At 38.9% G+C, this 26,666-nt stretch overlaps 1 protein-coding gene across 1 annotated transcript in view; it reads left to right on the forward strand.

Annotated features, from left to right (window-relative positions):
- The window catches only part of LOC104611600 (Hydrolase-like protein family), a 35,020-nt gene that overhangs the window by 1,735 nt on the left and 6,619 nt on the right, over positions 1 to 26,666 (forward strand). The window contains exons 2-5 of the mRNA XM_010278735.3: positions 4,830 to 4,974; positions 5,623 to 5,690; positions 6,831 to 6,901; positions 7,018 to 7,287. Of these exons, the coding sequence (XP_010277037.1) occupies positions 4,830 to 4,974; positions 5,623 to 5,690; positions 6,831 to 6,901; positions 7,018 to 7,287 (554 nt within the window). The remainder of the gene's footprint in view (positions 1 to 4,829; positions 4,975 to 5,622; positions 5,691 to 6,830; positions 6,902 to 7,017; positions 7,288 to 26,666) is intronic.

Raw genomic sequence — 26,666 nt, forward strand, 5'->3', positions numbered from 1 at the left:
TCTATTCCCACGACCTCCCCCTCTTGCCACTGCAAAAGCAGACCTACCGGAGATAGTAGGACTCTCTAAAGATCCAATAGAAATTCTATGGAGTAGGGCAAACACCTCCTCAAGAGAGGGAAGATCAGAACCACCTAATATTTGTGCTCTGGTTGGCTCATATTCTGCTTTCAAACCCACTAGAAATCCGATCACATAAAGTTGCTCCCTTTGTTGTTGCTGAATTTTTACATCTAATGTTAAGGGATGATAAACATTAAGCTCATTTCGGATATTTCTCATATTAGCATAATACTCTTCAAGACTTTGATTTCCTTGTTGTAGATTAAAGTCTCCTAATAAAGTTGATATACCCTTGTAGTGTTGTCTTGCCTAGAATAGAGTTTCTTAGCATGGTCCCAAATCTCCTTAGCAGTATCTAAAAACATAAAGTTCACACTGATCTTAGGCTCCATACTATTCCACAACCGTATCATAATTTGTGCATCTTCTTATTCCCACTCAATATACCCTTGGGATTCAGTCAAGAGTTTTTCTTCTTTCACATGCTTCACCTTCTTTTTGGCTCTAAGGAAAACCTCCACCGACTTGGCCCATGCCACATAATTCTCACCATTCAGTTTAATAGAAGTCATTTGCACATTTAGATAAGCAGGGGAAGATCATAACATTTGATTTTGGGTCACTATTCTCTCTTATAGTTGTCATGATATAATTTTTTCTTTTGACATTAAGTCCCAACCAACAACACCACACCACACTAGGTTAACACCACAACACCACACAATCAATGATCAATTGTTGCCGAAACACCCACTATCACAGTTTCAACAACAAGCATTACATCAATCAGCCTTCTCACCAATTAAAACCATAAAAAAAACTTCTCAAACACATATCTCACTTGAATGGACCAACAAATCTTCACAAGAACATGGGTACACCAACCTCTCCATTGACAGGCCCTCTTTGAGTATCGAGTAGAGGGTTTCTAGATACCCACGAAAACCACAACTGCAGCAACCACTGGAGACATGGTTGTCTCCTACACAGAAAAACAACTAGCCATTTTGTGTTTTCTCACTGATCTTCCAACCAATTGATGAGTTCTCTTCAAAACAAGAAGCTAAAAGGCGATGGAGAAATTTGGGGTTGATTACAGGTTCTCTGATACCATGTTAACAATCCTGTTACACTGGTTCCAGCCATAGGTTTGAAGAAAAAGAGGAGCAAGAGAGAAAGTGGAGAAGAATTAATGAGAAAAAGGTCTAATCTTGAGAGTTAGGAAAATCTTCCAACTCTTAGTCAACCAGATATATTTGTATGTTTGTGACTGTTATACAAAGACTGTCCTACTTAAACTGAAATAAAAGAGACAAATAACCCTTTAATAAACCAGCCTATAATGACTAAAATATCCCTCTTCCAACTCTAACAGTTCCCTTTTACTTAATGGCCATCAGAAAGTTACTTGTGATTAGTAATGTCCTAACAACCTCCAAGTATTGCAAAGAAACGTTTAACTTTGTTGAAAAAAAGTTAATTGTCTATTGTGAAGATTTTATTAAAGTATGTAGTCCATATTAAAAAAAAAATCCTGGGTGGGAATACAACATATGAGGAAAGTAGATTCACTGCCAAGAAAAGGAGATTGTACTACAGTGATTCACCTTGAATTAATTCTTCAGTATGTGTACATCATCGACTTCTACTTTAAAGAAACAATAAATATCTATGCCATGATTATGCTTAATGAAATGAACCAATAAGGAATGTGTATTTTAAATACTGAATTCATGATAAACAAAGAATGAGCTTTGTAAATACCTTCTTAAACTTTATACTGCATTAGATCTTGGTATTTGGAATAAACCCCCAAATCATTTGCCAATTCCAGAATTTCTGAACCTCAAAGACCCAAAAAAGAGATACTTTCCATTAATGATACAAACCAGCCATTACTAAGCACCCTATAAAGGCTTAACCTATCAAGAAGACATAATGTCTCAGTAATGTAATTCCCAGCTACACTACATAAAAGGCCATTACCCAATGTTGGCTTCATCTATCTGGGGTCTTGGGAGGTGTAGACTGTGTACGATCCTAACCTTTGGCAATTTTTGCACAAAGTGGTCACCCTCAGAGTCAAATCTGCATTTTCATGTTTTCCAGCCCAACATTTTATCATTACACCAAGTAATGGCCCCTTCCCAGCTACACTGCATACCATCTGAAATACAAAATTTTATGTACTATTGTCTCTGTGCCACTTCTACCCCAAATGTCAAATTTACCTTTGAATACTTCGTGAGTGTTTTTTTTTTTTTTTGAATACTATTGTCTCCTTCAAATTTACCTTTGAATGCCCAGATTTCCAGAGAAATATTGTGCTTATGGGTTTGGGTTTAGATCCAAGGTTTGGAGTACCTTTCCTATCTCATCCAACAGATAGAAATTTCCATTTCCTAAACTTCTCTGTGCATATTTTGTCTCCAAAAGTTGGTCTTAAACATTTATTATAAATTCTCACTCTCTGTCCAGTTTTCAGATCCTTTTTTATCTGATATACTGATACTTCTAGCAACTTCAAAGTTAAACCTTATTGAGATGTCATACTGTGAAAGCACATATACAAAACCTTTGAGTTAAGATAGGGTGATCATATAAAAAGCATGCAATTCTAGGTAGAATTCATGGGTTTAAAGGATATTGATATATCTAATTTTATAAACTTCGCTGGAGTTATTGTTCATCCATTTTCAATTAAGGCGTAACTTAATCCTCTCATGAAATTATTTTACTTATTATTTTTTCTTTTGGGGGAGATTCCATTTACTTTCTTGGGTTTCCCAATTGGTGCAAAATCTTTGTTGCCTTTTTAGCCAATTCTAGACAGAATTGAACAATGATTAACAACTGGAAGGGGAAGTACCTGTCATTGCGGGAAGGATAACATTGATTAAGAGTGTGTTATCTAATCTACTAGTTTATTACTGGTCTCTACTTAAAGTACCAGCATCAGTGGTGGAATAAATTCAAAGGGTGCAGAGGGTTTCCTATGGAGTGTTAGGGTCCAAGGAAAGGAAGTTCCACTTGGTGAAGTGGGAGAAGGTTTGTAGGGATAAAAAATGGTGGCTTGGGGATTAGAAGGGTAAGATTATTTAATAGGGCATTACTGGGGAAATGGTTACGGAGATTTAATTGTGAAAGGGGGGATTAATGGAAGAGTCATTGAATTCAAATATGGGGTGGTGAATTTTGGATGGGATTAAAGAGAAGTGAAGTCAATTTATGGGGTGTGTGTTTTGGAAAGGGACAATGAATTTTCATGAAGCCTTTATGAATTATGTGTCCTTTAATGTTGGAAGCAGTTCAAGCATTGGATTTTGGGAAGATGAGTGGTTGGTGATTGGAAGGTTATGCGATACATATCCAAAGCTATATAGGTTGAGTAGGAGAAATATCCCAATGTTTCAAAAGAATTGAGGGTGCAGTGTTGTGGTGTCCAAAATTCAGAAGGCCTCTATTTGATTGGGAGATTGAAGAATATGTTAACTTGTTGGCCAAAGTGAAGGAAGTGAAATTACACTTGGATAAGAATGATTAAAGCTAGTGGAAGGAGAGTAGCAAAGGAGTGTTTACTGTAAAATATTTCTACAAGGCATTGACAAGGAATCAGTTTGAAAGGAAAGATGTTAATAGTGTTTGGGGCAATCTTATACCTCCTAGGGTGGAAGTGTTTACATGGTTAGTGGCTTTGGACAGCATCCTTACTCAAGATCATATCAAAGAGTAGGGATTTTCAGCTGGCAGGAAGATATTATCTTTGCCTCAATGAGGATAAGAGTGTGTTTAACCTTTGTTTTGGCTGCTGTTATGCGAAGATAAATTTGGGGGTATTTATTTCTCCAAGTTTAAATTGGAAATGTGGAACCCAAGTTCTCCAAGTGAAATTTTTTGCTCATTGGCCAGCCTTAAGAGGAAGCAGAAAAGCAAAGATAATCTGGAGTTGATTGCCATTCGCAATTTGTAGGGAGCTGTGGAAGGAAAGAAACAGATGAATATTTGAAGATAAATTCAGAGGTCATGATCGTCTTGCTTCAACTTTTGGTAAAAGGATACCGGAGTGGGTTCTGATTCTTCCAGATTTTGCAGAGGATATTAAGGAGTCCTTTGGTTCTGGGTTTTGATCTGTTTTTCACATAGGAATGGGGGGAGTAATGTTGTGTTGTGTTCTTGCTTTCTTAGGTGATCCCTCACCTCCTTTGTATTTTCTTTCCAGTATTAATAAATTTTTTCTTCTTTATTTATTACCAAAAATGCATTTTTTTAATATATTCCATTGTGATTTTCTCCCTGCATTCTGATTTGATTTCTTTGCAGTACTCGTTCATTAAATTTCACATTGAAAGCTTATTTTCTACCATCACATTCTTCTTGTATTGGCATAATACATCTCCAGGGTATGCTCTAATATGTTTATACTGTTCTGGATGTCTAGTATTCATATCCTATTGGAATCTATTGATTAAGTTTAAAAGAAGTAAATGTCATTTACTCAAGTCTGGATCCTTCTACCTGAAATTATGGATGATATTCTCATATGCAATAATATTCCTTATATCGTGAGTGATGCTCTCCCACCTTTTGTACTAATACAAATATTTTTCTTCTTTTGACTATCAAAAAGAAAAAAAATATATTCCTTATGTATGTTTAATTCATAATATTGCATCATAATCAAGAAACGAAATGAATTTGTATCAGTTTTTCTTGTTCTCTTTCCTTTTATTTCTTCAACTGAAATGTGTTAAATGAACTTTATCCAGGCCTGAAAAATTTCAGCAAAAATCGAAGTCTCAGAATTCAAGCAATGGGTTCCAATCAGAGAAACGTTGTAACACCAAAGGGGAACTCAAAGTCCAATGAGGAACCTGATCATCTTCTTGTCCTTGTTCATGGCATCTTGGCCAGGTAAATGCAGATCAAAATTATGGAGATTGATATCTGCCACCATCACTAAGTACACTGTAACATTATAGTTCAATGTCTTGCAATTTTCACAATGAAATGAAAATTTTGGACAATTGGGAAAATATTAGAGGGTACATAGAATTTATAAATGGAACTTCAAGGATTCTTGATAATATTGCATACTCATGGGTCAAAAAGTGTAACAGAAAATTAGCAAGGGAAGATTAAAAGACTGAAATAGTCAAAGATGAAAATTTTGTTCCATGATCATAAAAATGAGGTGTTCTTACATCCAATGGTTAAAATACTTGCATAGAAAAGTGATAAACCAAAATAAAAATTATACTTTCATATATATATTTTTTCTTTGAGCAGTAACAATTAAGTTTTTGTATTGATATCATTTTTAATGATTAGTTGATTACAATGTAACTTTTTTCTTTTTCACAACAAAGTAGGTTTTCTTACCACTGATGGAATCAACAAATCTATGTTTTTATTGCCATGGAAAAAGAAGTGGTTGTTGTTTTACATTTCCAATACTTCTAGATGATTTTGCTGAAATTGACAATACTTACTTATTGTTTATTTCTATTTCCAAGTTGGTGACAGTGACATTCACTTTCACTGATCCTGTAAGTGATGCAGCCCTAGTGACTGGACATATGTAGAAGCGGAGCTGAAAAGACGACTAGGAAGCAAATTTTTGATATATGGTATGGCATATGTACTTTTTCAATGTAATTCTTAGTTTCTTAATTTATTTTCTCAAGAAAAGTGCTATTCTTCATCTTGTGCATGTTTTTGGTTATGTTTTTTTTCCCTTTCAAAAGTCTAATGTCAGTTTTTAAATACAAATATTTTTTCATGGATAACTGAAAAGCTTTTTTGTTGTAAAAACTCTATATACAAGGTGGTGATTAGTTAACCCAAGACTATAGAATAGCAACACCTTTTTACATTTCACCTATTTATGTTGTTCCCCAATGTATTTGATCCCTATTTACCCCATCAGCCATGTTATTTTCTCATCTCTATATCCAGTTGAATCTTGCATTCATCTCCCTTGACAGCCTCTCCCTCATGTTGTCTATGCCACAATGACCCTGGCTTATTATGCTTCATCCACCCAATGGCAGTCCTTGAGTCGCCTTCCACTAGTAGATATGTAATGTTGAGGGATCTCCCTAATCTCAATCCATATAGTAGTGCTATTAGTTCTGCTTTTGCTGAATTGTTATGGCCTATATGGCCTGATAGATAGCCATAAGAGCACTGAGCACCCTCTTAATTTCTAAGAACTCCCACATCTAATGATCCTGGATTACCTAGGGTTCATCCATCAAAATTTAGTTTTACCTGGATCAATGGTGGTAGAGTCCTAACTACTGGTTGATGGCTGATTTGAAGAAGATGAATCAGCAATGTATATCCATATGAACTCACTCTAAATCTGCTTCTGAATTAATAAATTTGTTATCATTCATAAAAAAAAAAATGTATATCCATCCTCTGATATAATAGTTTATTTTGGGCTGTGTTGTAGGTTGTAACTATATTTTCTGTTGGGGAGGGCTAGAGTGTTTATCCCTTCCCTTTTTTCCTTTTTCATTGTACTAAACTTCTTATTTAATAAAATTGCTTCTGTTATTGATAAAAAAATCCTTGAACAAAGTAGTAACCTTTAGCCAATTTGCCACTCTGATCAAAGTAGTAACCTTGAAGATTCTCAAGTTCCTTTCTTCCCAAATCAACCAAAGTATAGCCACCCTGATAATATTTTATTTTTCTAATGCACTTGCAATGAATTTCATTAGCTCTAATGTGAAAGAGGTGTACCGTGTTGCTGTTTTCAGCAAGCTCATCTAATACCTACACTAAAACTTTCACTGGGATTGATGGAGCTGGAAGACGATTAGCAAATGAAGTGAGACTTGATCATTTCTTTTATTTCCTTTCTTTTAAATTGTACACTGATCATGGTTATAGTTGAAAATGGCTTATTTTTTTATGCTGAAATTATGGTTATAAATTTTGGAGTAGGTCATACAAGTTGTCCAACAGACAGAGAGCCTAAAAAAAATCTCTTTTTTAGCGCATTCTCTTGGTGGCTTGTTTGCAAGATACACAGTTGGTGTTCTTTACTCATCAAATACATGCATAAGTGATCATCCTGATGATCTTGCTGATTCTAGTTATGGAAAGTCAGAAGTTTCAGCATGTTCTTCAAAAGGAGATACAATTGCTGGACTGGAGCCTATCAATTTTATCACCCTGGCAACTCCACATCTAGGGGTGAGGGGGAGAAAGCAGGTATTTTTATGGACTATGTTACTATCTCCTATTGTTATCCTATTTATAATGGCCATGTTCATACTAATGCGACATTAATCATTATAATGGCTTTCAAATTTTAACAAATGCTTAGCCTGATCCTGCCAAGTTGGAACCCCTATTAATTACTCATCCTTTTTCCAAGATATGTTGATAGGAGGTTCTCACTTTTTCCATTCAGCAATGCTTCTTAAAGAGGAAAATAAGCTATACATGCTTATATTTTATGTCTTATTTCTTGAAGCATGGGAACTGATGTCAAATTTGAAGAGTTTAGACTATTAGGAACAAAGAAGTTGAAAATTGGGAAATATAAAATTCCAAGTAAATTAACATAATTAGATTGGTTGGTGTTAAATTCAATTCAATTGAAACATTATTAATTTCTTCCATGAGCTCTCCCATTTCTCTAAGGATTAGATTAATCCTTGTATGAACAGCCTTCAGTTGTGCTAGACTTCACTCCCTTTGGATTTGGAAAATTTTGCAAAACGTTTCCTTCTTTCATTCCTCAAAATTACCATCTTCACATCATTGCTTATATTTTTATCAACTATTTTACTAATATTGAGAGAATTTCCTACAAAAAATAATAGATTTCCTCATTAAAAACCCAATTAAGTACTTATGGCCATATTTGTTTCAATGTAAAATGGATAATAAGTTTCTCAGGCTGAATATTTGAGCTATATTTTAATTCCTTTTATGTTAACTAGTAAATGTGTACATGTGTTGCATGTAGCAATTTCTAATGATAATAATAATAATGATAAAATTTGAATGTTCTTATCAGAGCTCATATGACAAAGGTAAGTAATCAAAGTATAGTGTAATTGATATCATAAAAATGATAACCAATTAGGTGGTTATCATTAATCTAAGAACCTTGTCGAAAGTATATGGGATCAGCTACATGAAGCCTCTTTCACCATTCAATTCTATTCAATGTTGATTCATCATTAAATTGTGGGCACATATATCATTTTTTATATACTTGCACCTAATTCCTTGATTTGCCCCTGGCTCTTCTAGCCCCTTCAACATTAAATTGATTACTTTTTTTAATAAATGTTGTATATGATTTTGCATGCACATGACCAAACCATCTCAATCTATTTTCTCTCATTTCCCCCATTTTGGAATTTCTCCTAGGTTCCTTCATATGCCACCAATCAAATGATATTCATTAAAATTCATTTGAGGGGGGAGGGGTGATGATCGATTAAATCTCTTTTGGTATCATACCTTCTGGCATCATATATATGAAGAATATATAGAATATTAAAGACATGTTCAATTTTTTTATAAATTTTGTATTTTCACTATTTGTTTTATGACATCACAAATTAACTTGTTTAATTGGGAGGGAAATGAAATGACAATTGATGCTTAGAACATTGTTTTTATCTCATGGTCAAATCAATTGGTCAAACAAGTAAAACCATTACCTAACAATGATTTTGAGTCCATTTATAACCAAAACACTTACTTGCAAAAGACCTTTTACTTGGTTAGAAACATGATGACCTAATTGAACCATTTGACCTAGTTAGTGGGATCATTGATTATACATCAATTTTTCTAATTTTTGTATTCCACTTGTATCATTAATAAAAAATAATTCTTATTTGTCACACTTAATTTTTAATATGCTAAATATATAATATTAGACATGTGCCCAAAATTGTTCTAGTACTTTTTGTGCTTTTTCATAATTCTTTGTATTTATTTATTTTTAAAATTTTAATTTTTTAATTATGACACCATGGGCTGACCCAATTTGGCCCAAATGGTTGAACCACTGACCTGCCACCCAAATAGAAAATGGGTTTGTTTTTGATTGATTTTAAATTTCATATTTTAATTTCATCATTAATAAATACTTCATATTTATCATATTTCTTTTTAGGGTTTCCATTGTATGGTCTGGGTTTTTGCCTACTCTATTGGGGCATTTCTATTGTATATACTTCCTTTTTTCTCTTTTAATAAAGTTTTAGTTTACAAAAAAAATACCGTACTTGTGTTTAATAAATGACGATATATAATAATAGTGATGTGCCCAAAATTTTCTATAGATTTCCTTTATTCTTATTATGTTTTTGTATATTTATCTATTTTTAATTTTTATTATTTAATTATGGTATTATGTGTTAATCCTTTTAGCCCAAATGGTTGAACTACTTAACTACCACTTAGATGAAAAAAAAATGGTTTCATTTCTAACTTGATTTAAAAAATATAGATTTTTATACTATGAAAATCATTATTTCTGGGCTTAATTAATGGAATTTAATGATAAAAACAAAAATACCTTAAATATAGGATTCATTGACATAGAATGAGTTAATACCTTAAATATGGGATTTAATGAGACGGAATTGAATGAACTTAATAGTAATATTGAAATTACAGTAGAACTCTAACTTCTAATTAAATCAACTAAGGAGAAGTCCTTGAATAGTTGCAAAGCTTTCAGCCAATGCAGGATCTTGACGGTAAAGCTCCCAACAAGTGCTTCCTTGGATTTTTCTTGCCCTTGGAAAGTCCTATTATTTCTTTCTTCCCAAATCGACCAAAGGACGGTTTCTCTCACATGAACTTTTTGCTTTTAATTCTCTCACATCTGCTGGAATCTAGACTTGAGCCTTTAGAGTTCATGTCATTTTTTATTTGGGAAAGAAGATCAACGGGTCATTTGGGCAAGGAAATCTCATCTGATTGGTAAACTAGTGCATTTTCTAGTCCTTATTTTAATGCTATTAAAGTTTTTTTGGATTTCCTCTTTTGTTGGCTCTTTGGAAGGATTTATATTTTCCTCCTTGTCTTGTGAGTTATGCTTCCTAGCATCTGAACTAGTTAATATCTTCAAGCAGATTCTGGTTGGTTGTTGATCATTTAGTCAAGTTTGTTGTTTTTTTTGGGAGTTATTACTTTTCAAGGAAATATTGTAGAAGCTATGCAACTACTCTGGTATATTTATGATTATCAATATCAATGTGTGATATTGGATCTCAAGGTGGCTATTTGGTATTCGAGAAAATGTCTCGATGGTGTAAATTTTTTTGCAATGGTTCTCCATTGTTATGATCAGTTCTGATATGATCTTGTTTGTGGCTTTGTTTGATATTTAGACTATTTTGGTGAATAATAAATCTATTATCATCAGTCAATATCTGGTTTGTTTACTCGTACATGTTTTGCATGGAAGATGTTTGATGAAATGTTTCAGTAATGATCCTTTATTGTGTTCATCAGTTTTGAGTTGGTTTTCTGGTTGGCCAACTCTGATTCCTCTCTTTGGTTTATGGAGTTCATAGTTGGCTTTTTGTTGACCAACTCTAATTCTTTGTTTGGTTTATGGAGTTCACCATAGTTGACTTTCCGCTAGCCAACTTTGTTTTGATAATTCTATTGGCATTTCTGATTATCTAGTTGTTTGACATGGTTGGTATAATATGTGTTGGATATTTGTTGGCATTTCTGATTATCTACTTGACTCTTTTGCATAATATATGTTGGATTTTTGTTGGCCAGTTTTAGTTTGGTGATTACTAGATCATGACTTTGCTCTACTTTGGCTTTCCGACACAAGTTCATATCACTTTGGTACCTCATCCGCTTTTTTTTTTTTTTATCAATAACAAAACTTTCATTAATCAAACAGGAAAATTAATTACATAGAGGGGGAGATAAACTCTCTTAACTCTCCAGCAGAGGCAAGAGCCCCCAAAGTGAGAAAAACCAGAATTACAACTGAGCCCAAAATATAGATTCCATGACCACCCCTGTTATGGATGCCTTCCTCGGGAAGACGTACCATCGCCGCCGACAGCAACAGGCACCTGACCCACCACCAGCAGCAGCAGTGATTCAGTGATGCTCATCCTACCCAATTCGGCAACAACAGCCTTATCTAGATTAGATTAGCTCATTTTGCTTGTTCTTATCTTGTTGTTCTTATCTCTTATCTTATCTTGTTAGTAGCTTATCAGATTAGGATTAGCTTATCTTATCCTTGGCAAGATAAAACTAGAAGTCTCCCTATTCAGCAAGGAGACTCCCTTTGATTAGGACTCTTGTAATCTCCTATTTAAGGAGACCCCATTATTGAATGAGATATCGAATATTCAGTTGAAGAAGTGAGTTAGGAGAGTTGGTGATCTCTTGAACAAATCACCAGAGGCGCCAAGATAGGTTCATCAAGGGCAGGAAGGAACAAGGGAAAACAGGAGGTTTTCCACGTGGACCGACTCGTGACGAGATCCTATTCCCGGGCCCTCAACAACTTGGTATCAGAGCAAGGCGTCATGGGTGATCTGGAGCAGCTACCATCCAGGGTCCACGACCTCGAGCACCAACTCGTGGAGACCAGCTCCGAAGTCCATGAGATCAAAGACGAAGTGAGGGAGCTGCGACGCCTGATGAAGCTATTCCTTTCTAGCAGGGAAGGGAACTCTGAAGTAGGGACAGCCGCCAATGGCCGCCGACCAGATCTGCCAAAGTCTTCCAGCGAGCAGCAGTCCGTTAGCCAAAGAACTGCAGTCGTCCCCAAGTACAACAGGCTGGAATTTCCATTGTACAACGGCAACGGAGACCCCTTAGGCTGGCTATATCGCCGCGAGCAATTTTTTCGGAACCAACGGACAAATGACCGGGATAAGGTAAGTCTAGCCGCCTTTCACTTAACAGAGGAAGCACAACTTTGGTTTTATCGGTTAGAGCAAGAAGAACCCGGGCTCAGTTGGCCCCAGTTTAAGTCCTATTGCCTTCTTAGGTTCGGACCCCCACTGACCAGCTACCCACTGGGTGAGCTGATTAACCTTAAACAGACCGGCACAGTGGCTGAATATCAGCGACAGTTCTAAACCCTCCTCGCGAGGGCATCCTTCGTGCGACCCGACTAGCAAGTGGATATGTTCACGGCAGGGCTATCAGAACCCCTGCAGGTGGATGTCGAGATGCAGAATCCCCCAAATTTGGTCACAGCCATGAACTTAGCCCGTGCATTCGAGCGCAAACTGCAGCTCAGCCGTGGAATTTTTAATGTGGGTCGGCCACCAAACTCGTGGGTACCCCCAAGATCAGTAGCAACGACCCCCTCTTCTGTTACCAGCTGCGAACTGAAATCTCCCACCACCACCGCCTCTAGACCAATGACAAGTACAGGTAGCAACATGGCCGCTCCACCCATTAAGCGTCTGACCAGGGCAAAAATGGCAGAACGCCTAGCAAGAGGCCAATGTTTCAACTGTGATGACCTCTACTCGGCAGGACATAGATGCAAGAGGCTTTTTTGCCTCCTCATCGATGAACAAGAGGAGGAAGAAGAACCAATCATATTCGAGCCAGAGATCTCTCTCCATGCGATCACCGGCATTAAAACTTCTCAGACCATGCAGTTACAGGCACAGATAGCAGGTCAACCGGTGCGCATTCTTGTCGATTCAAGGAGTACACACAACTTCATAAGTGAACATGCCGCCCTTCAGTTAAAACTGCCAATGGAGCTTCGACCGCGACTACAGGTAGCCGTCGCAAATGGTGAGAGAGTTCATAGTCCAGGAATTTGTAAGGGCGTGCCGGTATAGGTCAATTCTGAACTGTTTCTTGCTGATTTATTTGTACTTTCATTGGATGGGTTCGATATTGTTCTAGGGGTCAAGTGGTTAATTACTCTAGGCTCGATTTTGTGGGACTTCAGCGCACTCACCATGACCTTCCACCTAAATGGAAAACAAGTTTCATGGCACGATTGTAGGGTTAAAGAAAGGACAACACAGGTCCATGCACTTCAAATAGAACTGGCAGCCATGGAAAAACTTCTCGCCGAGTTTTCAGATCTGTTCCAGGAACCCAAGGGTCTCCCCCCTTCCCGAGCTTGCGATCATCGTATTCCTTTGGTGGCGGGTTCAGCACCAGTCGTTGTCCGGCCTTATCGCTACCCTCACTTACAGAAGGACGAGATAGAGAAACAATGTACAGAGATGTTGAACCAAGGAATCATACGCAAAAGTCACTCCCCCTTCTCTTTGCCGGTTCTGTTGGTGGCGAAGCAGGATGGAACGTGGAGGTTCTGTGTTGACTATAGAGAACTCAATGACCGGACGATCAAAGATAAGTTCCCTATTCCCGTTGTGGACGAAATGCTGGACGAGTTGCATGGTGCCCAGTATTTCTCTAAGTTGGACCTCAGGTCCGGATACTTCCAAGTTCGCATGGCTCCCGGTGACGTGAAGAAGACTGCTTTTCGCACCCACCATGGCCACTTCGAATTTTTAGTCATGCCATTCGGACTCTCCAACGCCCCATCTACATTTCAGTCACTAATGAACGAGGTATTCTAGCCCCATCTGCGCAAATTTGTTTTAGTTTTCTTTGATGATATCCTCGTTTACAACAATTCATGGGTAGAGCATGTCCACCATCTGAGGACCGTTTTCGAGCTCCTACGCCAACACAAATTATTCCTGAAACGGTCCAAGTGCTCATTTGGGGAGCGACAGGTTCTTTATCTCGGCCACGTCATCCATGGGTAGGGTGTGACAGTTGAAAGTTCCAAGATTCAGGCTATAAAAGAATGGCCCAAACCTCAATCAGATAAGGCCTTACGTGGGTTCCTCAGTTTAATGGGTTACTACCGCAAATTTGTACAAAACTATGGAGTGTTGGCAGCCCCGTTAACCAACCTGTTGAAGAAAAATTCCTTCCGGTGGGACGAAGCAGCTAATGAAGCTTTCCTGACACTGAGAAATGCCCTGTCTTCCACCCCTGTCTTGCAATTACCTAATTTCGCCCTCGAATTTACAGTCGAGTGCGATGCTTCCGGAGTGGGTATCGGGGCCGTACTACAACAGCAAGGGCACCCGATTGCTTTCTTCAGCCGCAGACTGGCCGACCAGCACCTAAAGCTTCCAGCCTATGAGCGCGAACTAATTGGCCTAGCCCGAGCCGTCCAGCACTGGAGGCCATATTTGTGGGGGCGGTCGTTCATCGTCAAAACTGATCATTACAGCCTCAAATACCTGTTAGAGCAGTGTCTCACCACTTCCCCTCAGCAGCATTGGGTTAGCAAACTGCTCGGGTTTGACTTTCGGGGGGAGGGATCCTCAAATTGCGCAGCTGATGCCTTGTCTAGGTGAGATGAAGACGCGATGGTTTTGTGTAGCATTTCCCAACCTCGGATCTCTCTGTTCGACGACATTAAGAAGGCAGCACCACAGTCCCCGGAATGGTCGCTCTTGCTACAGAAGATCCAATCCGGCACCGCCGACCCCAATTGGTCACTTCAAGATGGGTTGGTACTGTATAAGGGACGAGTCCATCTTCCACCAGACTGCCCGTTGATCCCCACCATCATCACCAGCATCCATAACTCTACCCACTAGGGCATTCAAAAAACACTACACCACGTCTGGACTGATTTCCATTAGCGAAGTATGAAGACTTCTATTCGAGATTTTGTCCAGAATTGCTCCACATGCCAACAACACAAATGGGAAAACCTACACCCGGCAGGCCTCCTTCAGCCCCTTTCCATCCCGACACAGATCTGGGTCAACATCTCCATGGACTTCATTGAGGGACTACCCAAGGTAGGTGGCAAATCAGTTCTCTTCATGGTAGTCGACCACTTTTCTAAATACGCCCACTTCATTCCTCTATCACACCCGTACAGTGCCACTTCGGTTGCCCTCGCCTTCTTTACACATGTCTTTCGCTTACATGGGTTACCAGAATCCATAGTCAGCGATAGAGACCCGGTTTTCACTAGTGCCTTCTGGAAAGAGTTATTCCGGCTACAAGGCACCACCCTAGCCTACTCATCAGCTTACCGGCCACAAACCGACGGTCAGACGGAGGTGGTTAACCGCACTATCGAGATGTATCTCCGCTATTTCGTAGGCGATCAACCACGACGGTGGGTGGATTGGCTCCCTTGGGCCGAGTACTGCTACAACACAGCCTACCATTCTTCCCTCGGCATGACTCCCTTTCGCGTCGTTTATGGCAGGGATCCTCCCCGCTTGCTGTCCTATGATCCGGGTTCTACTCGTTTGGAAGCAATTGATCACTCCTTACAAGAACGCGACGCCCTCCTAGCCAACGTCCGCCTTCGCTTACAACAGGCCCAGCTCCGCATGAAGCTCCACTATGACAAGCACCACCGGGAACTGTCATTCGATCCAGGACAATTTTTTTGGTTGAAACTCCAGCCCTACCGGCAACGCTCCTTGCGCCACAAGGCTGCCCCGAAGCTGACCCCTAAGTTCTATGGGCCCTACAAGGTTCTACGACGGATTGGCAGTGTGGCCTACCAGCTGGAATTGCCTGAGACCAGCCGGATTCATGATGTCTTCCACATCTCCTTGCTGAAGCCATTTACGGGTGTTCCCCCGGACCAAGTTCCCTCCTTGCCACCCTTGAAAGATGGCAAGTTGGTCCCCCTACCTAAAGCTGTCACCCGCTCTCGTTTCAATCGTGGAATCCTTGAAGTCTTGGTGGAATGGTGTAATTTATCATCAACAGAAGCCACATGGATCCCATTGGCAAAGTTCCAAGCCACATATCCAGAGTTCGAGCTTGAGGACAAGCTCGTAGTCCAAGAGGGGAGTAATGTTATGGACGCCTTCCTCGGGAAGATGTACCATCGCCGCCGGCAGCAATAGGCACCTGACCCACCGCCAGCAGCAGCAGTGATTCAGTGATGCTCATCCTACCCAGTTCGGCAACAGCAACCTTATCTAGATTAGATTAGCTCATTTTGCTTGTTCTTATCTTATTGTTCTTATCTCTTATCTTATCTTGTTAGTAGCTTATCAGATTAGGATTAACTTATCTTATCCTTAGCAAGATAGAACTGGAAGTCTCCCTTTGATTAAGACTCTTGTAATCTCCTATTTAAGGAGACCCCATTATTGAATGAGATATCGAATATCCAGTTGAAGAAGTGAGTTAGGAGAATTGGTGATCTCTTGAACAAATCACCAGAGGCGCCAAGATAGGTTCATCAAGAGCAGGAAGGAACAAGGGAAAACAGGAGGTTTTCCCCGTGGACCGACCCGTGACGAGATCCTATTCCCGGGCCCTGAACAACCCCTTGCTTGGCTAACCCATCAGCAAACGAGGTAGCAGATCTCTTCACCCAACTGAACTTTATTTCCATGTCCTTAATCAGCCATCTGAATTTTCTCCTTTCATCGTTGCAGTTCCATAAACCAGCCTTGTCTTCTTGCAGCCACCCTACCACCACCTCTAAATCCCCTTCAATTGCAAGCCTTCTAATGCTCATATCCTTTGATCTTTGGGAACCTTCCAAGACTGCAAAGATCTCAGCCCTGAGAGAGTCACCAACCCCAATTGGGCCTGAGAACAGAGCTGAAACAGTCCCATTCTCATCCCTAAAGACACCCCCAATGCATGACTTCCCAGGATTCCCTCTACTATTGCCATCAAAGTTCAGCTTTATAAATCCAGTGGGGGGAGGGGTCGAAGACAGACTTAGACCCATTTTGACATGGGCACAGCTAGCAATCTCTCTCCATTTCCTCAGCAGATCATGCACAGTAAAACCTTTGAATAAGTCCGAGGATTTCAGCCATTGAACAACCCTAATGTGAATCAGCTCTATCAAAATTTATACACTTCTCTCTCTTTCAGAGAAAAGTCTTGAGTTCCTTTCTTCCTAAACTGACCAGCACACCGTAGCCCTTAGGCATCTCCACATGATCCTATCCCTCTTCAAATGCCACCTGAAAAATGAAAAATAAAAGAGGCTCTGCACATCCACAGGGGGGTTTCACCCAAGCCCAAAGAGGGAAAAGGCCCATTCCCAAATAGTTTTGGCAAACTGATAAGAAGTCAAAAGGTGAAAACCAGTCTCCCCTAGTGTTTTAAAAGCGCAAGGCGCAAAAAAGGCATAGAGGTCAATTTGCGCCTAAGGCACAAGGCGAGGCGTGCACCTTTTTGAAGCAAGGTGCAAAAATACAAAATAAAAAGCTAAAAAATAAAAAAAAGTCAGAAAATTCAAAAAAAATATTAAACATAATATTAATAAAAAATATAAACTTAAATTTTAAAATAAATGTTTTAAAAAACCTATTATCTAAAATTAAAATACATAACCATAAGATGTAAAGCATATTCAAATGAGAATTTAAAAATAAAATCAAACACATAAAACATTTTCAAGCATGTAAAACCTCTAATCTCTTTTTTCACTCAATTGCATTACTTCAAGTAGCTAATGTAATGTAAAACATATTACATTCCTGATTCTACGAGCAGCCTTTGTGCCACGCCCCTCGAGGCAAGCCCAAACAAGTCCATGTTAGGTGTTAAATTCTTAATTCTCACACAAAAAATAATGAGTTTATAATTTTAATTGCTTTCTAAGAAAATATTTTATTAGGATGAATGAATGAGCAACATTAGCAAATAGAGGGTTCTCGAAGCTTTGAGGGGCGTGGCATGGGGGTCCAAGGGCGGAGCCCCTGGCCCAACCGCTATGTTCAAAAAAAGCAAAAAAAGCATCAAATTTTCAAAAGGCACATGCCTGGGCTGAGGCGCAAGGCGCATTAGGCACAAGCCTAGGCGCACCAGGCGTGCACCTTTTGAAAGGGCTGCGCCTAGAACCTAGGCAAGGCGCATACCTTAAAATGTGCCTTTTAAATCACTGATCTCCCCATTAGCTTTACAGAGAATACACCTATGAGGGGATAAACATATCTTGGGTCTCTTTCTTTAAAGCATATCACTAGTGCTGATTCTATTCAGAAATGATTCCCTACAAAAACTCCCAACCCTAGGAGGAATTGGCTTGCACTAGATCTCTTTAACAAGGAATGATAAGCCTATGGGGTTGTTTGGCTGAGTCAAGACTTTAAAGAAGGAAGCACAAGAGAAGGAACCTGAGGGAGTAGGGGTCCAGATTCTGGTGTCTTCCTTTGTGGGGTCCAAGAAAACATTTTCAAGAGTACCTAATAGAGCCAAAGTGCTGTCCAGGTCTATATCTCTAACAGTCCTTCTCAAACCCAGATTCCACCCAAGGTACCTCATCAGTTTTCTAAAATCTAACTTTGGTCTCTAGGCTCCTTCAACATCTCAAGTTTCATCATTGTTGCTTCAATGGTACATTGATTTTCATTAAGGTTGCTTTAACATCCTCACTTGCAAACTCAAGTTGGTTTCCCCACCTCGAGTTTGAGGGAGGGTTAGAAAGATATATTGTATTTGGTTGTATTTGGGTTTTCTTTCAAGGAGGGTGTTAGAGGTAACAGGGATATATTTGTAAATTGTAATGTTGAAAAATTTTGGAAACTTGTATGTATTTATGGAAGGAAGATGGGCCTATGTGAAATTCTTATATAATTGGGTCTTTTTCTTATTTAATCCATTGGTTGTGTGGGATTAGGGTTGAGTGAGAGTGGATATTTTGTTGTGAATCTATAGAGTTCAATCATGCATCTCTTGTTCTCAGTGAATATTTTTCCCTCCCTTCCCATGGATGTAGACTAACGAGTTGAACCACATTAAATATTGGTGTTTTCTCTATTTTTTTTCTTGATTTACTATTCTCTTTCGTGTTATTTGACAATAGCTGGTGTATTTCAGTCTGTAAATTTTATGTCCATTTTATGGAGAAACAAACAGAGCCTTTTGACCTGATAAGATTGATCCTTCAGTTGGATATTTGGTTTAATTCAACCTTATTGACCTGATATAACTAGAGTATTACTAAATTCTCCCTACATTTCATGGATTTAATTGATCCTTGGAGAAATAACCTTGGTTACACCAAAAGGAGGTGTCCAAACTGATTCTACCCTTTGCTTTGTAGAGGTGCTTCTTGCCACCACAGTCCAATTCCTCCAAATGTTATCAAAGGAGAATTGGTAAAATTAGTCCAAAGCTGTTATCAAACTCCTCCATATGGATAAGATAACTTTATTTGAAGATCTCAATTTGTTTATTAATATCATTCCTATAAACCTTAGATTTATTGGAATTTGAGGTTCAATCAATGCCTTGAAGTAGTTGAATTGATGATGCGGATTCTTAAATCGAAAAATGCCTATATTTCAAAATCAATGTTGAATTCAATTCTGCCTCTTGAGCCTAGTGATCAAGAGGCCATTACCCAATGTTGGTCTTGTGGGGTCCTGGGAATTGGATATGGACCTAACGTTTGTTTTTTTTTTCCACGAAGTGGCCACTCTCAGACTTGAACTTGCATTCTCATGAAATTTTACCATTTCACCAAGCAATAGCCTCTTGAACCTAGTGATACTAGAACCTTTTTTTCTACATCCTCAAGCATTTGGTTGACTCCTTTTTTCAAATATTTTGCGAATTCATATTAAGATTATCCAAATTCATTTCATCTTAAAGCCTTTCAATGGTCAATGATAAATGTTTTTTTTTTTTTTTTTTGTTGGGTGGGGGCATAATTTATAATCTGCCATAAAATAGGAGAAAGAGCAATGCTTTTCCTTGATACATTTGCATGATGTTCTATGTGAGTGGCACGTCTTAACAGAAAAGTTTAGATCTTATTGATGTCTTTAGTCACTCTGAGATGGCTAGAGGTGGCAAAATTCTGTTAAGTTCATTTATGTCTAATTAATATCTCAGGTTTTCCATTGGCATTTATAGCAGATGGATAGGGGCATATGTTGAAGCATAAATGATCATTAAGTATGATTGATGGACATCCTTTGGCATATGTCAAAGCAGAGTCATGCACCTCCTGAATATGTTGCATGTCTCTAAGAAAAGCAATAAATTTTGAAAAAGAAAATGTCAAAATTTGTGTCTGTACTTTAATTTTCTGAAGCAAAACTAGGATTAACATAAGTAAATACTAGTTGACAAAAAATGGCCATCAAAACACTATAAAAAGAATATCTGCTTCTACATACATCCTTACATTGTGTGTTTATTGTCATATTATATTTGTAATCCATGCATACATGCATAAAGAGAAGAACATGTACATGGAGGGAAGAAGGGAGGATTGAAAAAAAAAAGTATCTTTAAAAGAAAAAGGAAATCCTTATTAAAGGGGGCTCAGATTTGACCATAGGATGGCTAAAATAAGTTTAAAGCAGTCATGTAGATATAAGTACATAATGAGGGAAATCACAAACCTGGCATTGGGACTTGGGAGCAGCTTATGGATGAACTCCTAGATCAACATAAGCTATGGGTGATGAGCTAGCCAAACAAGGGGCAAACCTGAGAGAAATGCAATGAGGTATGTAAAAGGATTCATTATGTATAGCCTTATCTTAGATGGGTAGCCAAGGCTAGCTATCTTAATGGATGTAAGGAATTTTGATGTCTCAAAGAACCATTCAACCTAAAAGCTTAAGCTGTTAGGTGAGGTCCTTGAATAGGTCGATATTCTCTAACACGCCCCCTCACACAAAAGCCCATTGGGCTTAAAGTGGGAACAAGCACAGGCCCACCTATACCTTGTGCTGAAACTTAATTAATTATAATGGGGGTAATGAGGATTGAACACTAGACCACTTGGTCAAAGTGGCTCTGATACCATCTCAAAGAACCATTCAACCTAAAAGCTTAAGCTGTTAGGTGAGGTCCTTGAATAGGTCGATATTCTCTAACATGATGTACTTCTAATTTTCATCAACGAATAAACTTAACAATTACTGATAGGCCTGTAATTGGATTGGATGTAGCTAAATCCAACTTCAATTTGATTAAAGCATTGCTTCATCCAAATTCAATCCAAAACCCAATCGGATGTTGGAGAAGTCCATTCAAATACAAATCTGATTGGATTTATCAGATTCCAGATTTAGTCCAAGTTCGAGAGAAAGGTATCTTGAGACTGCAATAGAATATAACGTATCTTAAGACTGCAATCAGTTAAAGACAAAAAAAAGAAGGGGATAGCAGTAGCTCAGGAATGCTTTACGCTTGAAGACAGAAAAAAGAAAAAAAAAAGAAACAAAGTATCTTGAGACTGCAATCAGTAGACAACAAGGAGGGGGATAGCAGTGGCAGCATAGGTTTAGAACTATTTTTAAAGACCGGAGTAAGAATTTCCCTGATTTTTCAATGTTGAGGACTTGGAGCCCTAAACTTTAAGAGAAAAAAAAGATGAGAGATCAACAAGCTAGAAGAGTAGGCTCTGTTTTCTTAGTTCATAAATACAAGGAGATCCATAGATCATTGATGTCAAAAGCAAAAACAAGAAGAACAAAAGGCTTGCCCACAAAAATCACAAAATAAAAAACTTTAAAATCTAAGCTAGAAGAGTAGACTCAACCTCAACCCTGACTAACCCCACCCTATCTTTAACAGCCTTAGCAGCCTTTACCTTTCACACAACCAGGCCATCAATATCCACAATATCACCTGGACCCTCTCAAGTCTCAAGTGTACTTACCACCATGGCTGGATTTGGGAGGGGTGTGATGAAGTGCAAGTATGGGCTGAGATTTCACAGCGAGTGGCAGTAAAGTGCAGAGGTTGAGCAGTGGATAGGGATGGTCTCTGTTTTGGTAAATAAGGATGTCTCGGTTGATTGACACCTGATAGATTGACAGTAACAAGGGGAATTGAAAAGTCATTATTTGTTTTTACATATTTACCCTTATAATTCAAACATAATTACAGTATATTAGGAAAGATAACAAAAACTGATTAGGGTATTTTAGTAACTCAAAATTTTGGTAGAAATAATCATATATTATTGGATTCGGATTTTTTGTTGGACTGGATTGATATAAATTTGAATTCAATCCATTATTAATTGAATTGTACTTGTCCCATCCGAATCCAACCTGTTAAAATAAAATGTGCATGAGTCTGAAATAATCAGACAGCGGATTTTAAATTGGGCCTCAGATTTCTGGAGTCCATTGACACCCCTAATTACTCAAAAAAAAATCATTATATATTTTATATAACTATGTTTCTTAAAAAATACCTATTGGAGAAAAGGTCATAGTTCTTATAGGTCTTTTGGGTGGAGATCAGGTTTTCTTGAATATCTAGGAGAAAAAGAATAGAAGAAAATATAGAACAAATTCTTAAAACCTTCTACTACTATTGACAGAAACAAGTGGGTATTGTTGCCAATTCTTCAAATGACCTTGAAAGTAGTATAAGCCTTTAATTATTTGGTCCATCGGGAGTAAAGCTATCTAGTCTGACAATGCTCCTTTTTCTAATCTATTAGATTCTTTTGAAGAAAATAACCAAGGATGCCTCTCCTTCCAAAAAAATAATGTTCACTGGAAACAATTAAGCAACATCATAGACTTTAGGAAGCACTGTTGCACTTCAAGGGCCAAAAAAAATCTAATAATGAGTAGAAATAGTTCAGATTTGCTTTGATTGTCCTCTTAGGAGAAAAGAGGGGCACAGCTGAAGCAATTATCTTGATAACAACCAAATGTAGTCCATGCACTTTTTTTTTGATAGATAAGAAGTCCATGCACATTGGAGGTTACAATACACCATACATGTTGATACAATTCTTTTCTTATTCTAAGACATTGAGTTAAATTTATAAAAAAAAAGAAAAATCTAATAATGAGTAGAAATAGTTCAGGTTTGCTTTGATTGTCCTCTTAGGAGAAAAAGGGGCATAACTGAAGCAATTATCCTGATAGCAACCGAAAGGAATACACATTGCAGGTTACAATACAACCATACATGTTGATACAATTCTTTTTTTATTCTAAGACACTGGGTTAAATTATGCCTTGCCATTGTTTTGTGTACTTGTCAGTTAACTAGTTTGTAAACTATGGAAGTTCATATCCCATGCCTTGGTCCAGATTCCTTCTTCACCCTATATGACTGATCAGTTATCTGGTAGGCAGGAACAATAGAGAAGAAAAGAAGGCATATTATAGATTTGCTGACACCAAAATCATATAAAATTGGACTATGGAGGAATTTTTCTTATAAGCATCTCTGATTACCAAGACTCAGGGTAACTTGATATAAACACATGTCAATTCTCCTGATCCAAATTAAATTTATTCTACAGCAAAGTTGCTTATAAGGAGAAAAGAAACCTTTGTCTGTGTTACCAATGCGCCTTGAAACTATAAGATCTAACTGTGCAAGAACTTGTTACTTAGCAGCACTTGTAGCATCTCAATGATGCTCCGAGCTGAAGTTAGTAGAGAACATGGGCACTGGTAGAAAAGGTATCCTGTGGAATTAATGCAATATTTTGGTTATCTTATCTTTTACAATAGTTTAAAAATTATTTATTACTGTGCCCCATTCCATGACTTTTGGAGGTTGATTTGCTGGACACCTGAGAACACCTCAATATTTGGCATCTATGCTACATGCTAAGGTAACACCGACCTTGATACTTTCTCTAAGACTTCCAACATTCTTGTGGATGCAATGAAAATAATGTTTTCTCATTGGGAATTGGGATCTAGATTTAAAGGACATTTGAAAGGATTGATAAGAATGAAAGTTTCAGACATTTGCTATACTCCCCCCCCCCCCCCCCCCCCCCCCCAAGTGTGGAAAAAAAAAGAAGCATTCAACAAGATTTTAACAATAAAAAAAGAGTAGGATTCCAGGCAAAAAGTAAGATTCCAAAGCCTAACACCAACTATTGGTTTTCCAAAAGAAAATGGAAATAGAAGTGGCTCACCAATGCCTTACCTACCAAGTGCATCAAAAAAGACATTTAGAAGAAAACAGTAGAAGTTCAGGACTGTTATCAGTCTTGAACTCTAATGGATTTCAGGTTCGAAAATAAGAAGAAAGGTAAAGAGAAGAGAGGAGGAAGAGGGAGGAGAAGCAGTAGAACATAAGAGTTGAAAGGAGGAGCAGAAGCTTAATGTTTTGCCGCCGCCACTTTAATTAATATTTATAGGTTATGCTCATTACATGGAAAGGACAGATCTGCCCTTAGTCTTTACATAACATAATAGAGCAAAATAAGACTGAAATAAATAGCAACTGAAACAACTAAATGACCAACGGCTAACCCTAGGAAGACTATAACACCTTCTACCCTACGAACACAGTGGGACCGTAGCTGTGGGGCCCACATCAGTGTTCTCTACACTCCCCCTCAAGTTGGGAATAAATGTTTATCATTCCCAACTTGGATAGATCCGCCTCTAGCTTCTTCCGTGGTACAACTTTGGTGAGGATATTTGCCAGCTGCATGTTGGAGGTGATATACGGGAGACACACTTCTTGTGATGAGACCCTCTCTCGTACAAAGTGTCGATCAACTTCAATATGTTTAGTTCTATCATGCTGCACCGGGTTGTGTGCTATATTAATAGCCGCTTGATTATCACAATACAGCATCAGGGGCTTCTCATACTCAATACCCAACTCCTCAAGTAGTGATCTCAGCCAAAGAATTTCAGCCACTCCGTTAGCCACTGACCTGTACTCAGCTTTAGCACTAGATCGGGAGACAACACTCTGTTTCTTACTCCTCCAAGAGACTAGGTTACCTCCCACAAGAGCACAATATCCAGAGGTAGACCTTCTGTCATCAACACTCCCGGCCCAATTGGCATCCATATAGACCTCCACCTTCATGTGGCCATTGTTCTTGAATAGTATACCTCTACCCGAGCATCTCTTCAAGTATGCTAGTATTCTTTCTACTGCTAGAAGGTGCGTGGTTCTAGGAGAATGCATGTACTGATTGACAACACTAACTGCATAACTGATATCTGGCCGAGTGAGGCATAGATATAGGAGCTTTCCCACTAACCGCTGGAACATAACCTTGTCTTCAAGCAGCTCCCCACTCTTTGCATTAATCCTGTGGTTCTGTTCAATGGGTGTATCCGCAGGTTTGACACCCAGCTTTCCAGTTTCCGCCAACAGATCTAGAACATATTTCCTCTGAGAGACAAAGATCCCCTGTTTAGATCTAGCAACCTCAATACCCAAAAAATACCGTAGTGTACCCAGATCTTTCACCTCAAACTCTTGATGAAGGAGCTGTTTGAGGGACTCAATCTCATGGCTGTCATTTCTTGTCACCACAATATCATCAACATATACTGCAAGTAGTGTCAGAGAGGACTCCACCCTCTTGATGAACAGTGTATGATCTGACTGGGCCTGTACATAACCGAACTTCCCAAGGGCTAGTCTGAATCTGTCGAACCAAGCTCTAGGTAACTGCTTCAAACCATACAATGCCTTATTGAGCCGACAGACCTTCTTACCTGCCTCTGTATCATAGAATCCAGGAGGCAACTGCATGTAAACCTCTTCCTGCAAGTCCCCATTCAGGAAGGCATTTTTAACATCCATTTGGTACAAAGGCCAAGTGTGGCTTGCTACAAGAGATAATAGAACCCGAATGGTGGTCATCTTGGCTACCGGGGCAAATGTCTCCAAGTAATCTATACCATAAGTCTGAGTGAACCCTTTTGCAACTAGCCGAGCTTTGTACCTCTCAATGGAACCATCCGCATTGTGCTTCACAGTAAATACCCATCTGCATCCAACTGGTTTTTTTCCTTTGGGCAAGTCAACTAGCTCCCAGGTATTATTTTTCAACAGGGCATCCATTTCAACTTGCATTGCACCTCTCCACTCCGGGACTGATAGGGCTTCTTGCACTGTTCTTGGAATAGGGACATTAGCAACGGAAGTGAGATAGGACCTGTAGGAGGGAGATAGGCGATCATAGGACAAAAACTGGGAGATGCAGTGGGCTGTAGATGTGGTGCAATGCCGTTTTCCTTTACGGATGGCAATGGGAAGGTCAAGGTCATCTGCAGGGGGTGAGGTAGCAACAATGGAAGGAGTCTTTGTGGGCACTGGGACTGTAATATCTGGACTTGGAGCCGCAAAAGAGGTTGGAGCTGGCCGGGACTGCTGATCACCGGGATCAACCTGCCTGCATCGCCTGTGATAGACTCTCAACTCCCGATCCCCCTGACCACCCTCGCTACTGCAGCCCTCATCACCCAATGGAATAGGTAATGGAACAGTCCCAAAAGTATTAACCCTGCCCTCACTGCACTCCCCCTGAAGAAAAGGACCCAAATCTCCACGCTCACTACTCTCCCCCTAGGAGAGACCCGAGAATAGTAGGGTGTCTCCTCAAAGAAAGTGACATCCATGGATACAAACTTCTTTCCTGAGACAGGATCATAGCAGCAATAACTCTTTTGAGTTTGTGCATAACCAAGAAAGATGCATTTGGAGGCCTTGGGTTCGAACTTGGAGTGATGGGGACCGAGAAGCTGAACAAAACAGGTACAACCAAATGTTTTGAGGGGAATAGTAAACAACTCCTCATTGGGGTATAGAAATGAAAAAGGAGGTTTCATATCAAGAAGCCGGGAAGGAACCCGATTAAT

The sequence above is a fragment of the Nelumbo nucifera genome, chromosome 1 (genome assembly GCF_055504915.1).
Source record: "Nelumbo nucifera cultivar China Antique chromosome 1, China Antique-T2T, whole genome shotgun sequence".
Lineage (NCBI taxonomy): Eukaryota > Viridiplantae > Streptophyta > Magnoliopsida > Proteales > Nelumbonaceae > Nelumbo > Nelumbo nucifera.